Source organism: Kogia breviceps, chromosome 1, assembly GCF_026419965.1.
Source record: "Kogia breviceps isolate mKogBre1 chromosome 1, mKogBre1 haplotype 1, whole genome shotgun sequence".
NCBI classification, from domain to species: Eukaryota; Metazoa; Chordata; class Mammalia; order Artiodactyla; family Physeteridae; genus Kogia; species Kogia breviceps.
Window position 1 is genome coordinate 50,991,547 of NC_081310.1, and position 16,223 is coordinate 51,007,769.

General features: G+C 38.3%; 1 protein-coding gene across 2 annotated transcripts in view; it reads left to right on the forward strand.

The window, feature by feature from the left end:
- The first annotated feature begins 2,113 nt into the window (after window positions 1-2,113).
- The window catches only part of VAMP4 (vesicle associated membrane protein 4), a 28,976-nt gene continuing 14,866 nt past the window's right edge, over window positions 2,114-16,223 (forward strand). Inside the window, exons 1-5 of one of the 2 annotated variants that reach the window (XM_059079643.2) lie at window positions 2,319-2,494; window positions 3,030-3,264; window positions 5,703-5,822; window positions 11,486-11,532; window positions 15,217-15,267. In XM_059079643.2, the coding sequence (XP_058935626.1) occupies window positions 5,757-5,822; window positions 11,486-11,532; window positions 15,217-15,267 (164 nt within the window). In that variant the 5' untranslated portion in view covers window positions 2,319-2,494; window positions 3,030-3,264; window positions 5,703-5,756. Of the gene's footprint in view, window positions 2,495-3,029; window positions 3,265-5,702; window positions 5,823-11,485; window positions 11,533-15,216; window positions 15,268-16,223 lie in introns of both variants that reach the window. The other variant, XM_059079651.2, reaches the window with a different exon arrangement.

Below are 16,223 nucleotides of genomic sequence, written 5' to 3' on the forward strand. Positions count from 1 at the left end.
TTGCATGCTTGCTTGCTCTCCTAGGATTATTTCCCTTGGGAGAGAACTGATTGTAGATCTGCTGCTCAACTCCTTCCTTCCCAGTCATTGATAGATTAAAAATGATATTTCATTGTTTATTTTGATTTACATTTTGACTGATGCTGAACAATTGTTCACAGGCTTATAACTGATTTGTATTTTTTTTCTGCCTCATGGGAGAGAAGATAATAGCAACAAAATATTGAAACCTGGAAAGTATATGAATTAGTGGCAATTATCTTAGCCAACTTGAGAAACACGAATCCTAAGCAGGTCTTGAAGCAACCTAATTCACACAGCTAAACCCCACATAAGGGAATTGAAAGCACCAGATACCTCTGAGCATGGTGTGGGCTAAAAACAGAAGGAATAATAGAAAGCCTATTTAAGAATCAATCAGATGCTCAGATTCCCTTCTGCATGCCAGCAGAAGTCCAGAGATTTAGTCCGGAAAGAAAGGATCTCTGAAAAGAAAGAACAAAGGATCTCTGGTGAGGAGGATATTAGGCTCCACTAAGGGTGAAGGTCTAAAATTGAAAGAGAAATAAGAAAATTAGAGGACCAACACCTGAATAATTGGAGCTTAAGAAAGAGAAAATAGGGTAGGAGATAATCAAATAATCCAAATTGGTGAGACTGGAACCCCATTCTGACTTTAAGTCCAGTGCTATTTATATTCTTTCAGGATAACTGGTATTTCTGATTCATACTAACTGTAAAAGGACATTTTCTAAGCTTTCAGAAATGTTGGGGATCGTCAAAGAGACTTTGTTCAGGTGATTAAAGGGTGAGGCTTGCATTAGCCCTCCCCAAACCAATTATACCAAAATATTTGGCAGAACTAAAGAACTATGGTTAAAAAAAACAAAAAGAATGGTTTATTCATACAAGCTATGCAATGACATGCCAGTATCGCTCAATAATCATATTGCCTTAAGTTGTTCTGTAAGAAGGGTAGAGGCTGTAACTGGCTAAAGCTCTAACTGGCTAAGGCACCAATACAGGGAAGTACCCGTAGCAAGCAGATATGCAGATATAAAGTCAAACTTCTAGTTTATCTTTGGATGGGTAGTCTCATCATCATGCCCAAGCAGACAAACATACTATAAGCAACTTCCCTTCCAGGTGGACTATTTCAGTCCAAGTCAGCCTGGATCCGAGTAGTGGACTCACAGACGATGAGCGAGTCTAACATCAGGCTTTCAGAAGCTTCAATTGACAACCTATGGCTTACTGTTTCTCAACATCCCAGGCCAATTAAATCAGAATCTCAGAGTAGTGCGGGGCATCTGTTTCTAAAGCTTTCCAGGTGGTTCAACTCTATGTAATTAACTTGAGAGTCATTGCCCTAGCCAAGATATCTTTCAATTAGTGTTTGTTTGGCTTAAATATGCACTAAATCAAAACACTGTATTAAACAAAGGACCCAAAGATATTTAGTAAAAATGATGTGTAGCAAAAAAATTGATAGGTAAAAAATGATAAGACAATCCAGCTGGGGCGTGTGTGGGAGGAACGGATAAATAAGACAAACAAGAGAAAGCAAAAACGAAACTGGAATTGTTTTGTATTACTCTCCCCAGCCACTGCAGGCTTAAATATGCTACTAACTTGTGGGGAGGGGAGGTAGGCGGCGTCAAGAGAACAGGGGAATGGACGTGCAAGAGTGAATTCCCACCTGAAACCTGAAGGCTCTGGTGTCTGCCTGGTGTCTGGACCCAGTTATTTTAGGTTAGAACTCTACAGCATACACGGGAAAGAACCCTGTCCAACTACCTGTGCAACGTCAAATGAATCTCTTTGGACGAGAGATTCCTAATGTCTAAAATAAAGAGACTGAATTAGTAACCTAGAAGATCTCTCTCCAAGTCTAACTCTGATGCTATAAACTAGGGATCACACACATCTCCTTACTTCAAGAAAGGCCGAAGACGAGCCGAAGCCGGTCGTCAGGCTTCGACCCATCCTCGTTTTTCTGCTAGGCTTCCTTAGCCCAGGGGATGGACCAGGCACAAAGCACCACGTTATTAAGGCCTCATCAACCCCAGCCAGGAGCAAGCCCTAAGGCGCCCCACCCTGCGTGACTCCTCAGAGCTTCCTCCACCTCCCCTGAACTTCCGACCTCGGCTTGGGACCCCGGGAGCCCGCGGCTGTCGTTCCTCCCTTCAAGCACAAAATCATCCCAGGAATCCAAACTTCGCGTCAGCTAGGGCCTCTAGGTAGACAGCGGAGGGCGGAATCGACTCCCTCCACGATCTCCGTGGCCTGGACCTGCTCCCTCCGCCTGGCGCCAGGCTGCGGAGCGCCGATCGGCTCGATGAGCGGGGGTGCAGCTGCGGCGGAGCGGCAGGCGCCGGGTCCGCGGCCACTGTCTTCCCCGTCACCGCTTTCTTTCTCGTCTTCCCACTCCTTCCTCCGCCCGCCGAGTGCTGCCCGCCCCGGAGAGCTGCCCGGAGCTCCCCGGGAGACTCAGGTACGGCCGCCCTCCTGTTCCCGACGGGAAGGGCTGATGTGCGGAGGAAGGAAACGGAGACGAAGTCCCTGCCCCGCCGCCCCCACCGTCCGCGTCGGGCAGGGGGGCCGGCCTCGGGGGTAGTGGAGGGAACCCAGAGTGGGAAAAGGCTGGGGTCGGACCGGGGGTTCCCTGAGGAAGGGCGACCAGGACAGGGGTGTGCGATGGGGAGCGGTTAAGGGGGAGAAGAATGGGAATTGTAGGGTGCTCTGGGGAAATGGGAAGAGAACAGTGGCGGGGCTGGGGAAGACTGGAGAAGAGTGGGAGGCAGCCCGGACTGCGAGTGGGGATCTTGGGGCAGAAAGGACTAGAGTTAGGAGATGTCGGGGGACGTGGCCTGGTGCGACAGATGGGGTGGGAGTGGGGGAGGGGGTGAACAGAGCTGCTTGCTGGAGGGATGGATTTGTTTCACCATTAAAAGGCTTGGGAGAGAGAGCACTGACCCCGCTGTGTTTATAATGACCGGAAGGTGAGGTGAATCATTACACTTTGACAGGTTTTGTGAATAACATCTCCAGGCTGTGTCCATCCAAGTCACTTATTTCCGTGAAACTGCACCAACCAAGACTGCTGATGAGAGATGAGGAAGAGGAGTCAGAAAGGGAACGCAGGCTGGGAAAAGGGAAGCCTCTGCCCAGATTCAAGCTTTTTGTGAAATGAAATACTAGGGGGTTTGGTGTGCTTGTTGTTTGCATAAAGCAAAAAAGAAGCCAACATTTTCTAAACAACAGGTTAGAAGTTTATTACTTGTAAAGCCATTGAATACAGAACGTACTGCCGCTTCAAAAAATACGTACATGAAATTGTAAACGTATGATGATGGCATAAGAAGCCTATGGTGATGTGACTTTTAAAAAATGTATTGGTGATGTTGAAATACATCATGAAGGCTCTCTTATTTACGTATATACCTAGACACAAACACCTGAATTCATATGTATTTTGTACAGGAGAACTCTTAGGTAGAATAAATCTAATTTCTGAGCATTGTTTATTTCTACTAGTCATTTGGTGCAAATATCATCATTTACCCTGTGCTTCATGAAGCACAGTTAATTAATCTGCCTGCTGCTTTGCTGATGGCTTTTATGTTTGTCAGACAGTGATTTCTTGCCTTCATGAAGCTGATTCTTGGATTATGGGACCTCAATTTGGGTTTGCTCATCATTAAACTTGTAGCTTTACTGTATATTTCATAAAGATGTTATGTAAGTCGGCCTGTTATTTGCTTTTGGATATTGAAGCAGCCCCTTTGTAGGGTTTAAAATATAAATAAAATACAGGTAAAATTAAAAGCTCTAGTTCTTCAGTTGCTTCCTTTGTCATATGTTTCTCCATGCATTCTGTAACATCTCTGCATGAATGAATTATTCTGAAATCAAAGTATGAGAAATAAAATGGGTCAGATGCCGGATGTACGTGACAGAAATATTGTAGAATGAAGAACTCTAGAACTCTAGAGCTGTTACTTAGGTAGCAAGTATTTGCTTTTTGTTACCAGAGGTTAAGTTTCTGGTTTGGAAAATTATTTCTTATCAAAGAAAAGTGTATCAATTTGTTTTGATGGGAAGTCAACTTAAAATTTTACTTTGCTTATGAAACTGTACTCTGGGCTTGTTTATTCTTTTTTTTTTTTTTTTTTTTTTTTTTTGCGGTACACGGGCCTCTCCCGTTGCGGAGCAAAGGCTCCTGACGCGCAGGCTCAGCGGCCATGGCTCACGGGCCACGGCATGTGGGATCTTCCCAGACCGGGGCACAAACCCGTGTCCCCTGCATCGGCAGGCGGACTCTCAACCACTGCGCCACCAAAGAAGCCCCTGTTTATTCTTTTTTTAAGTGTATGATATTAACCAACAAATGTCTAATTATACTTAAAAATCTTAGAGGTTCTTTTTGTGGAAAGAGAAAGAGGACTGCTGGGTTTTTACAGGGAAGTGGTCTTTCTATAACAGAACTGTATAACCTAATAGACAACTAATTGGATAAATATTAAAATTGATCATGCACAGCCATTAATAATTTGGGCCTATGTTTCTGATATTTCAATCAGTAGAGTGACTAACACTATTAGTTACTTATCTTTTACCAAGCCTTAGTTTTCTCTTAGTTTCTTTGTGCTTACTTCAAAGGAGTGTTGTAAAGAGTAAAAGAAAATGTGTGTAAATCGCTGAGCATAGTGCCTGACACATAGTAAAACATTCAGTACACCTTAGCTATTCTTATTATTCATCCATCTTCTAGTCCAACATACTGAAAACTTGTATTTGCATGTCAGCTTTTTCTCAAGAAAATTTTGAATATGTTGCATATTCAAGCAATTTCCTGGAAAATCATAATGCAAATTAGTATATAAAAGACTGAGACTTTCTGTAGCAAACAAAAAAAACCAAAAACCAAAAACCTGGCTTTGTTTAACCCAGTACTTTCCAAACTTACCCCTTTTCTTGGAGCACCTAGTGTTATGCATTAGAACAGGACTTTGTAATTGATAGAATGTTTTTGCATGTATGTATTAATCTGATTTGACCATCCCAACTCCATGCAGAAGCCTAGAAATCACTATTTTACAGATGAGGAAACACTCATTGTTTAAGCAACTCCCTAGAAGTGAGAGAATTAGAAGTGTTCTGCCGTCTTCTGACTCCAAGTTAAAATCTTTAAGGATTTGATGTCTCATCTGCAAGGGGACAACCTCCTAATTCTACCCCTCTTTTTTTTTTTTTTTTTTTGGCGGTACGCGGGCCTCTCACTGTTGTGGTCTCTCCCGTTGCGGAGCACAGGCTCCGGACGCGCAGGCTCAGCAGCCATGGCTCACGGGCCCAGCCGCTCCACGGCATGTGGGATCTTCCCGGACCGGGACACGAACCCGTGTCCCCTGCATCGGCAGGCGGACTCTCAACCACTGCACCACCAGGGAAGCCCACAAGCTGCTCTTTGATTTTATAAAAATATTTTCGCTAATTTCCCCCACGTGTTCTCGAAAAGTTACCTCCATGTGTATTGAGGCCTAGCATGGAGGCCAGGGTCACTGGAGTGGAGCAGGTGAGAGGGAGCAGTTGAAGTCAGAGAAGTGGAGGGGCCCCACCATATAGGGCCTTGTACTCTGTTTTTAGTACTTTAGCTTATACCCCAGAGTCTCAAATCTGATGAAATTTATTTTCTCTTTAAGGTGGTGAAGACTTATTTTGCTGAGAAGTAGAAGAGTACTTCTTCATTAAAAACGATGCCTCCCAAGTTTAAGCGCCACCTAAATGATGATGATGTCACTGGTTCTGTGAAAAGTGAAAGGGTAAGTTCAGAACTTTAAAAAAGATTCAAAATATCTTTTCTTTCCTTTGTAAATAATTTGTTTTAGAATAATCTAATATTTATGGCTATATTCGAATCCTATTTGTTTTCTTCATAGTAAACATTAAAAAATATATGTTACTTAGATTGGGACTCAACCAAATTCTTTTTCCATTATTAACCAAATTATGTTCCCAGCTTCTTTCTAGTCTTTCAAAGGGAATTTTGTACAAATACACAATATCTTATTTAGTACTCTGGAGCCAAATGTGGTTGGAGTTCCTCAGAATTTTTCAGATTTTACAAAGCTAGTTAGTGCACATTATACAAGAGCTTTTTGGGGGTCTAGAGCAGCACCTCCAAATATACTAATATTTCTCCGTGGAATGTCTGATTATTCTAATTAAGTATATAACGTAGCTAACATCAATTCAGGTAAGATTTTCCTCCCAATGAGGTGGTGTTTTAAATGAGTTTTGACTCCAAAGCTTATAAAATCTCTTGGTTTTCAGAACTTTTTAGATTTTGGAATTGCAGATAAAGGATTCTGGTCCTGCAGTTGCCACAGAGTTCAGAGTAGCTTTTATATAATGTTCTATTTCAGAACATTCTGTGCAGGATTGTATAAATCTAGAAATTATGCAAGATAATTGGAAGATAGCATTGATATGCATATTGTAGATAGGCTACTTGTAGAATTAAGTAATCAATAAGTATTTATTGAGGGAAGGAATTAGAGCTGTTCTTTTTCATCCAGCAACCTAAAGCCCTCCCTCACTTCCTATCTTCTTGCCTTTCCTTTATTTTCTGATTTATGCAACAAATGTTTATTGACTACCTACTATGTGCTAGGCATTGTGCTAAAAACTCGAGGGCATGGTCTCTGCCCTTAAACAGCAGATAGTCTGTTTGACTTCATTTTACATGCTCCTTTTTTGCACAACCTTAGAACCTCTGTCCAACATCTTATGATTTAGAAGTATCTTGAAATACAGTACAGGAATCATTTGTCATCCCTTTATTCTAACTCTTTATTCAGTGTCTGTTTTTGTTTTTCTTGAAGGGGGATACAATCCACCAATAGACTAACTGTTAGTAAACTTTTTAAAATAAGCTTTATTTACTCAAAAATACAAAATATACAGTTTCAATCAGTTCTACTTCTAAGACCATAACTATGGCACTTTCTTTTTACATTGTTGGTTGAATACTACTGTAATTTATTGTAAAAATAGGGTATTAGATAGCAGAATTGAAAAAAAAAATTGGCTGTTTAAATAGAGTCCTCCTTTTGAATGTTTATCAGATCATGAAATTTGATAACTGGTTTTGAGAATTTATAAATTACTTTTATAAAACTTTAAAAAATTTTGCTCCTCTTTCCTATAACACCTTTTTGATAACAGCTTTATTGAGATATAATTAACATGCCATACAATTCACTCATTAAAAGTGTACAATTCAGTGGATTTTAGTAACTAGTATTTAGTACTGAATTGTGCAACCACCACCACCATCAATTTCAGGACACTTTAATCATTCCAAGAAGAAACTCTGTACTTTTTAGCAATCATCCCCAGTTCTCCTCATCCCTTCAACCCTAGGCAACCACAAATCTATAGATTTGTCTGTTCTGGACATTTTATATAAATGGAAGTATACACTATGTTTTTTGTAAATGGCTTCTTAGCATAATGTTTTCAAAGTTCATCCATGTTGTAGTATATATCAGTACTTCATTCTTTTTTATTGCTGAATAATATTCCATTATATGAATATACTACACTTTCTTTATTCATAGACATTTAGGATTATTTACACTTTTTGGCTATTATGAATACCACTGCTATGAATGTTCACATACAAGTTTTTATTTTCATTTCATTTCATTACATATGTTTTCATTTCTCTTGGGTAAATACCTAGGAGTAGAATTACTGGGTATTATAGTAACTCTATGTTCAACCTTTTGAAGAATTGCCAAACTGTTTTCTAGAGTGGCTGCACAATTTTTACATTCCTGTCCAGCTGTGTATGAGAGTTCTAATTTCTCCACACCACCAATTTCTCCTCGCCCACACTTGTTATTATCTGCCTAGTGGGTGTGAAATGACATCTCATTGTATCTCATTACCCTTTCTGATAACGTATCCCTAGTTCTTGTGTTTGTTCAGTGAATAAGTGTAAAGACATTCGTTTTCATTGTGTTTCTCATTGGGCAACTATAATAAACAGACTTTAGTATCATCATCCTCTAAGGCAAATAAACTGTATCCTAAATGTAATGATTGTTACTTATTAGCTAGAAATATTTGTTGAAGGAAGTAATGTATCTTCCTGAATATTATTGACTTTGAACATGTTTTCATGTGGTCATTGGCCATTTCTTTTTCTGTCAGGAATTGTCTATTTCTCTTTGTTGATGATTTTTCTATAATGTGTCTTTTTCTTACTAGTTTGTCAGGAATCTTTGTATAAGAGAGATACCAGACCCTTTAGTCTGAAAGTATGTTGCAGATTTCTTTCCTAGCCTATTACTTGCCATTTCTTTGTGTATGATGTTGTATGTTCTTTATGTTTTAAATTTTTATGTAATCAAATCCATGGTTTTTTTTTTTTTTTTTTAGAGAATCTGGGGTTTGTGACTTAGGAATAATTTACTCATCTTAGTAGTTAAATACTTATTTTATATATTTTCAGTCTGTAATTTCATAAATAAATGGATTTAAGGTCACATTTTCCTTTAGGTTCTGCTGTGACCATACTCTACAGATTTTATTTTGTAATGTTCCCAGTGTCATTCATTTCTAAATAGTTTGTTAAGTTTGCATTTACCTTTTAACATTTTAACAGAGTGTTTTAAAATTTCCTTTTATTTGTTTTAATTTCCATTGTATTATGCCCAGAGAATGTGACCTGTGTAATTTCTAGTTTGGGCTATTTATTAAAATTCTTTTATTGCTTATTCATTTCTTGGATATTTGAAAATAACATTTGCTGAGTACACAGTTATAGATTATTTTTTTGTCTTTCTGGTTTCTCTATCTTTGAAGGATATGTTAAAGCTTTCCTATGATTTTTGAATGTAACCATTTCTTCTTATAATTTGAGCAGCTTTTGCTTTATGTATTTTGAAACTATATTGTTACATATAAACATTCATTGCTGTTAAATCTTGGTGGATTGTGCATTTTGTCATTGTAAAATCTTATTTGATTGTTTAATGCTTGTCCTAAAATAATCTCTTTATATTACTTCTGCTAACTCTAAAATTCTTTTTTTTAGAATTTGATAATATATCTCTTTCATCTCTCTTTTTTCTTTCATCCTTTATTTGACATTTATTTTAGGTAAATTTCTTATAAACAGATATTGGCTGCAATTTTTTTGAACTCTAATCATGTATAGTTTTTACTTTGAGTAGGAGCATTCAAACCATTCACATTTATTAAGGTAACTGATATATTTGGACTTTTTCTGCACTCACTAGTCCCTCTGCTGGCAGTGAATGCTCTTCACCCTGATCTTTGGTTGGCTCTTTGTTATTGTTTGGATCTCAGCCTAAATTTCACCTTTTAAGAATGATTTTCCTTGACAATCTAATCTTATTTAGTCACCCTGTCACTTTTTATCCCATCACTGTTTTAATTCTCTGCATAACATTCATCACTGTCAGGTGTTTTTCTGTAAGAACTCAGACTTTGTCTGTTGTCCAAAGCTGATGCTTGGTACTTAAAACAGTGCCTAGTACATAGAAGATGCTCAAACATATTTGTTAAATGAATTTTGAACACATCCTCTTTTCATTTTCTTATTCTTTGTGTATTATTTATTATAACATATAGAGATAATGATATTCATTGTATTTCTTATGTTTTCCCTATTTTCCCTAACTTCTTTAGCTAGATTGATTATTTTTCCTTACTTTTTCCCTGCCCCCAGGACCACTAGGCAGTTAAAAATTTCCTCCCTTTCTCTTTCCCTCTCTCTTTTTAATTAACTTTATATGTTAACAATAATGTTTAAATTTGTGTTCTGTCTCAACATGCCAAAAACTATGCCCCTCCACTCTACTTTTTCATTCTAGGCTTCTTTCCACTTCTCCGCTCCTCTCCCCACCAAGATGAGCATGTTACTTTGCTTTTAACTTCCTCACTTTACTCTCCACTTCCTGCTTTTGGGTTTTGTGAGAAAAGTTTTAGATTCTTTTAGAATTTTTCTTTATATTATGCATTTTTCTCTTTCAATAGCTGTAAGTTATAGTTCACAATCATCTTCCATTTAGATTTGACCACACATTTTATTAGATGTACTGAGTATATCAATCTCCATCTTAAGATCTTTGTTCTGATTTAATTTCTTTTTAGCTGGTGTAATTCCTTGAGTAGTTTCTTCAGAAAAGGTACACGGGTGTTGTATTTGCTTCCTGTTGCTGCTTTAACAAATTACCACAAACTTAAAACAACACAAATTTATTATCTTATAGTCTGGTGACCAGAAGTCCAAAATGGATCTTGCTGTGCTAAAATCAAGGCACTGACAGGGCCATGTTCCTTCTGGAGACTATAAGGAAGAAGCTCTTTCCTTGCCTTCCCAACTTTTAGAGGTTGCCTGACCTCCTTGCTCATGCCCCTTCCTATATCTTTAAATCCAGCAGGGTGACATCTTCCAACCTCTGTCCCTCCCTCTCTCCCTCTCCCTCTCCCTCTCTTTCTCTCTCTCTCTCTCTCTCTCACACACACACACACACACACACACACACACACACACACACACACACACACACACACACACACACACACTCTGCCTCTCTCTTTTTTAAGTACTCTTGTGATGACTTTGGGCCCACTATATTGATCTTCCCACCTCAAGATCCTTGATTTAATAACTTCTGCAAAGTTCCTTTTACCATTGAAGGACACATATTCACAGGTTTCGGGGATTAGGATGTCGACATCTATGGGAACCATTATTCGGCCTACAAATTGTATACTGTTTGAGTTCTTGCATGCTGAAAAGATCTGTTTTTTGCTCTTCTTCAGCCTCCTTTTGTAACTTTATATCTTTGCCTTTGGGGGAGAAGGTGAGACATTCCTCATTTTAAGAAAAACAGTTGTATCTTATAAGGTAAAAGTATAAAGTTGTTTTTGTTTGGAAGTTCAAATATGTTTAGAGGGCTGTTCGTAGGCCGTTAGGCTGTTAGGTGGACTGTGGCAGTTAATAAACCCTTGTCTCTCAGCTCCAAACCTACCTTCTATACTCTTCTCTCTGATGCTAGAGTTGGACTCTGCAGCTACATTTCTCCTTTGCCCCCAGCTTCTCCTTAGGTTCTGCTGATAGAGAGAGACTGGAAGGCAGGGGGAGGAGGAAGGACTTGCCCCTCCTCGATTGGCTGCATCCCTCACTCCCATGCCAGCTTCAGTGACCTCTCTACCTTATGGTCAGTCAAAGGTTTCCGGGCTTATAAGCATTTTCTTAGAAAGTCTGCAGTGTGGTTCCATATCTTTTAGATTCCAGTGAAGCACCTGTAATTACTCTGACCTGTGTCTGGAAGCTTGGAGTTAAGAAATTTCACCAGGATAGAACCTGTTTCATTACTCTGCCCCTGACAGTTTGTGAGCCCCTTGGAATCTAAAAACTCAAGTCTTTTTCTTTTTTTGACAGAGAAATCTTTTGGAAGATGATTCAGATGAAGAAGAGGACTTTTTTCTGTAAGTTTTTTGTTATTTTTACAGCTTTATTGAGGTGTAACTGACATACAATAAAATACATATAAAGTGTACAATAAGAGTTTTGACATATCCACCGTACACTTGTGATATCATCATCAAATTCAAATAATGAACATAGCCATCACCTCAAAAGTTTCCTCAAACCTCTTGGTAATCTGTCACTCTCCCAGTCCCAGGCAGCCACTGATCTGCTTTCTATCACTGTAGTTTGTATTGTCTATAGATTTTTTTTTTGGAAGTGGAGTCATACAGTATGCCTCTTTTTTTACTGACTTCATTCAGTTTGCATAATTATTTTGAGATTCACCCATGTTGTCACATGTATCAATAGTTTGTTTCTTTTTTTTTTTTAAACATCTTTATTGGAGTGTAATTGCTTTACAATGGTGTTAGTTTCTGCTTTACAACAAAGTGAATCAGTTATACATATGTTCCTATATCTCTTCCCTCTTGCATCTACCTCCCTCCCAGCCTCCACCTCCCTCCTAGCCTCCCTATCCCACCCCTCTAGGTGGTCACAAAGCCCGGAGCTGATCTCCCTGTGCCATGCAGCTGCTTCCCACTAGCTATCCACCCTACGTTTGGTACTGTATATATGTCCATGCCACTCTCTCACTTTGTCACAGCTTACCCTTCCCCCTCCCCATATCCTCAAGTCTATGCTCTAGTAGGTCTGTTTCTTCTTATTTCTGAGTAGTGGTCCATTGTATGAACATACTGCAATTCATTCACCCATTCACTTATTGATGGATATTTGGGGTGTTTCTAGTTTTTAGCTATTACAAATAAAGCTGCTATAAACACTCATGTACAGGTTTTTTGTGGACTTATGCTTTCATTTCTCTTGGGTAAATAGGAGTGGAATGGCTGGTGTATGTTTACAGCTGTTTCCCAAAGTTGTGTACCACTTTATATTCCTACCAGTACTATATGGGGGTTCTAGTTGCTCCAGATCCTCATCAGCACTGCATATGGTCAGTCTTTTAATTTTAGCCACTCTTGTGGGTGTATAGGGGTATCCCATTTCGGTTTTAATTTGCATTTCCATAATTACAAATTATGCTGAACATCTTCTTTTGTGTGTATTTGCCATCCTTATATCTTCCTTTTTTTAAAAAAAAATTATTTAATTACTTTATTTTTGGCTGTGTTGGGTCTGTTGCTGTGCGCGGGCATTCTCTAGGTGCGGTGAGCGGAGGCTACTCTGTTGTTTCAGTGGCTTCTCTTTTTGTGGAGCATGGACACTAGGCGTGCAGGCTGCAGTAGTTGTGGCACGCCGGGCTCAGTAGTTATGGCTCGTGGGCTCTAGAGCACAGGCTTAGTAGTTGTGGCTCATGGGCCTAGTTGCTCCGTGGCATGTGGGATCTTCCCAGGCCAGGGCTCGAACCTGTGTCCCCTGCATTGGCAGGTGGATTCTTAACCACTGTGCCACCAGGGAAGCCCCTTATATCTTCTTTGATGATGTACATGTTAAAAATCTTTTGCCTGTTTCTAAGTTTTTCTTCTTATTAAGTTGTGAGTTTTTTATATATTCAAGATACAAGTCTTTTGTCAGATATATGTTTTACAGATATTTACTCCCAGTCTGTAATTTAATCTTTTCATTTTCATAACTGTATCTTTTGAAGAGCAGTTTTGATTTTGATGAAATTAATTAAATTTTTCCTTTCATTATTTTTGTTTATTTAAGAAATCTTTGCCAAACCTAAAGGTTCTAAGATTTTCTCCTTTGTTTTCTTCCAAAAGTTTTATTGTTTTGACTTTTACATTTAGGTCTATAATCTATTATAAGTTAATTTTTTTATATATGGTTGAGTTAAGGGTGAAGGATCATTTTGGGGGGGGCGGGGAACATATGGCTATCCAACTGTTCCACCACCATTTGATGGAAAGATTATCTTTTCTCTGTTGGATTGCCTTGATGCTCTGTCAGAATTAATTAACCTGGTCAATCCTTTGAAGTTTTGGTTAGAGAGGGCTTGGCTTTTATTTGCAAAGTCAGGAAGGATGACATATTGTTGCAGGAGTTTTCTCTAGAGGCTTATGCCTCCAGAAGGGTATGCCTGGGAGGAAACATTTACCTCCCACTTTGCTATAATGTTGTGGAGTTTTTTATAGAGGCTTTTTTTTCCAAATAAAAAACATTGTATAAAACATTTTCTAAAAAGTAATTGACAGCCATGAAGTAATTGGCAAAAAGAGCCTGCAGGATGGAAATCAAATCCAATAACAGGAAATAGTATCATTTTTGGCAAGAAAGTCAGATAAAGTGGGAAGATAATTTCCTACAGGTAACAAGGTTTCCAGAGTCAAAAAGCTAATTGCTCATAGTGCCAATTACAGTGAGAAGCCTTAGACTAGGGCAACAGCTACCTGTCAACAAAGGACTCAGTATTGAAAAGGTCAGATGCTTTGGCTAAACAAGTGATCACCCGAATGTAAGTGAGAAACAAAAACTTTTCAGGCTAACTTAGTACACTGGAGATTCACTCCCAAATAATCCTGTACATCTTCCAAAGGGCCTGACGACAAAACTGGCACACTACCACACCCTGTGGTTCTGTCTATGTATTGAAAGGGAGACAAAGCTAATAAAATTTCTGAACTAATTTTTAAAAAATCAACACCTGTTGATTATTATGAACAATAATCCTGTTCATAGCAGGATTATTCATAATTGCCAAAAGGTGGAAGTAACCCAAGTGTCCATCAGTGGAAAGATGGATAAACAGAATATGGTATGTACATACAATGGCATAGTACTCAGCATTAAAAAGGAAGGAAATTCTGACACATGCTACAACATGGATGAACCTTGAAGACATTAATTATGCTAAGTGAAAGAAGCTGGTCACAAAAGGATACATTTTACATGATTCTTCTTATCTGAGGCACCTGACACCTAGAGTAATCAAATTCATAGAGACACAAAGTAGAATGGTGGTTGCCAAGGGCTGGGAGGAGGGGGAAATGGGAAATTATTGTTTAATTGGTACAGAACCTATTCTTTTTTGAGTTTTATGGTTTATATCTTATTTTCTATCATCAGAAGATGGAAAATTACTTAAAACATCAAAAATTTTTAATTTTCAGAGTATTAAAATGGATTGGTTTAAATGATACAACACTCGACTATAATGGAGAGATAATAATTTGAGAAATGTTAATATTTTCATAGACTCTTACATTTCCCTTTAGTTATATTGTTAAGTTTTAAGATGAATAATCAAAAAACATACTTGAAAAATTTTAGTGTTTTGAGTGGATTTTTCTCTACATCAATCCCCCAAATCAGCATTTCATTAGAGCCTAAATTCAAGGTAGTTGGACTTCTAGTGTTCTATAATTGATCATAAAGTTATTCATAGTCACTGGCACTTTACTTGTTATGGTATTTCAGAGTTTAATGATCAAAACTACCTGTGTGTAACTAAGAATTATATTAAAAGTGATAACATTCAGAAGAATTAGGTTGTGATGGCCCGCACTAAGTACCAGTGAAGTACAGACATGATTAAATATCATTAGGTTCCATCAGTACCAGTAATATGTGGTTCCTTATGATAAATGATCCATGTTTAGAATTCAGCAAGTGTGTGTGTTTTCTGTTTTGGTGTCTGTTTTAATGCTCTCATTAATATGTACTTGGTGTTTTGTTTTCAGAAGGGGACCATCTGGACCAAGATTTGGACCTCGAAATGAAAAAATTAAGCAGTAAGTTTGTGAGACACTCATTTGTTTAAATGATTATCATATTTCTACAAGGACCAGGGGTTGGCAAACTACAGCATATGAGCCAAATCTGGCTGCCACCTGTTTTTGTAAAGTTTTATTGAAACACAGCCATTCCTATTATCTGTTGGCTGCTTTCAAATTACAGTGACAGATTTGAGTAGTTGTGACTGAGACCTTATGGCCCACAAAATCTAAACTCTCTATTATCTGATCTGTCTGGCCCCTTACAGAAAAATTTGCTGAGCCTTGATGTAGACTAATATTACTACTAGGTTGTAAAAACCCAGTCATTCTTTTCATTTTCACAAAGTTACCTCTTAATTATAGCTAAGGAGATGCAATTCCTGGTTGTTGGTTTTCTTAATTTAATTATTATATATCAAATTCATTTATTTAGCATAATCTCCAGGTCTATTTTGGTTTTAAATCTATAGCTTGATTCCCATTTTCAGCATGATAATAAAAGTAATATAATAGATTTAGTTTTCTGAAGTACAGTATCTTGTTTATATACTTCCAGAATTTGTTCATATCTATTACTTATCCTAATCCATTTATTGATCTAAGTTTTATGGTTCATTAATTTTCAGTTTAGAGCTTTTCTGTATATATTGTTGATGGTAGATGGTGGATAATGCTGTAGTGAATGTATCTAATATTAGAATCATATGAGTCCTGGCAAGAAGGGAGAAGGAATGAATGGAGCAGTGAAATAGGCCTGGAAACTTACCAAGCTATAAAAGATAAACTGGAAGATAAACCGAATGGCCCAGGTTCAGGATCTAAGGAGGGGTAGTTGCTACCTAAGTCTGGATATAGATGGCACATAGTGGGAAGGGTACTGTAATGGGGTATCAAGTTATTGTTGAGGGACTTTCCTGGTGGTCCATTGGTTAAGACTCCACGCTTCCACCGCAGGAAGCATGGGTTCAATC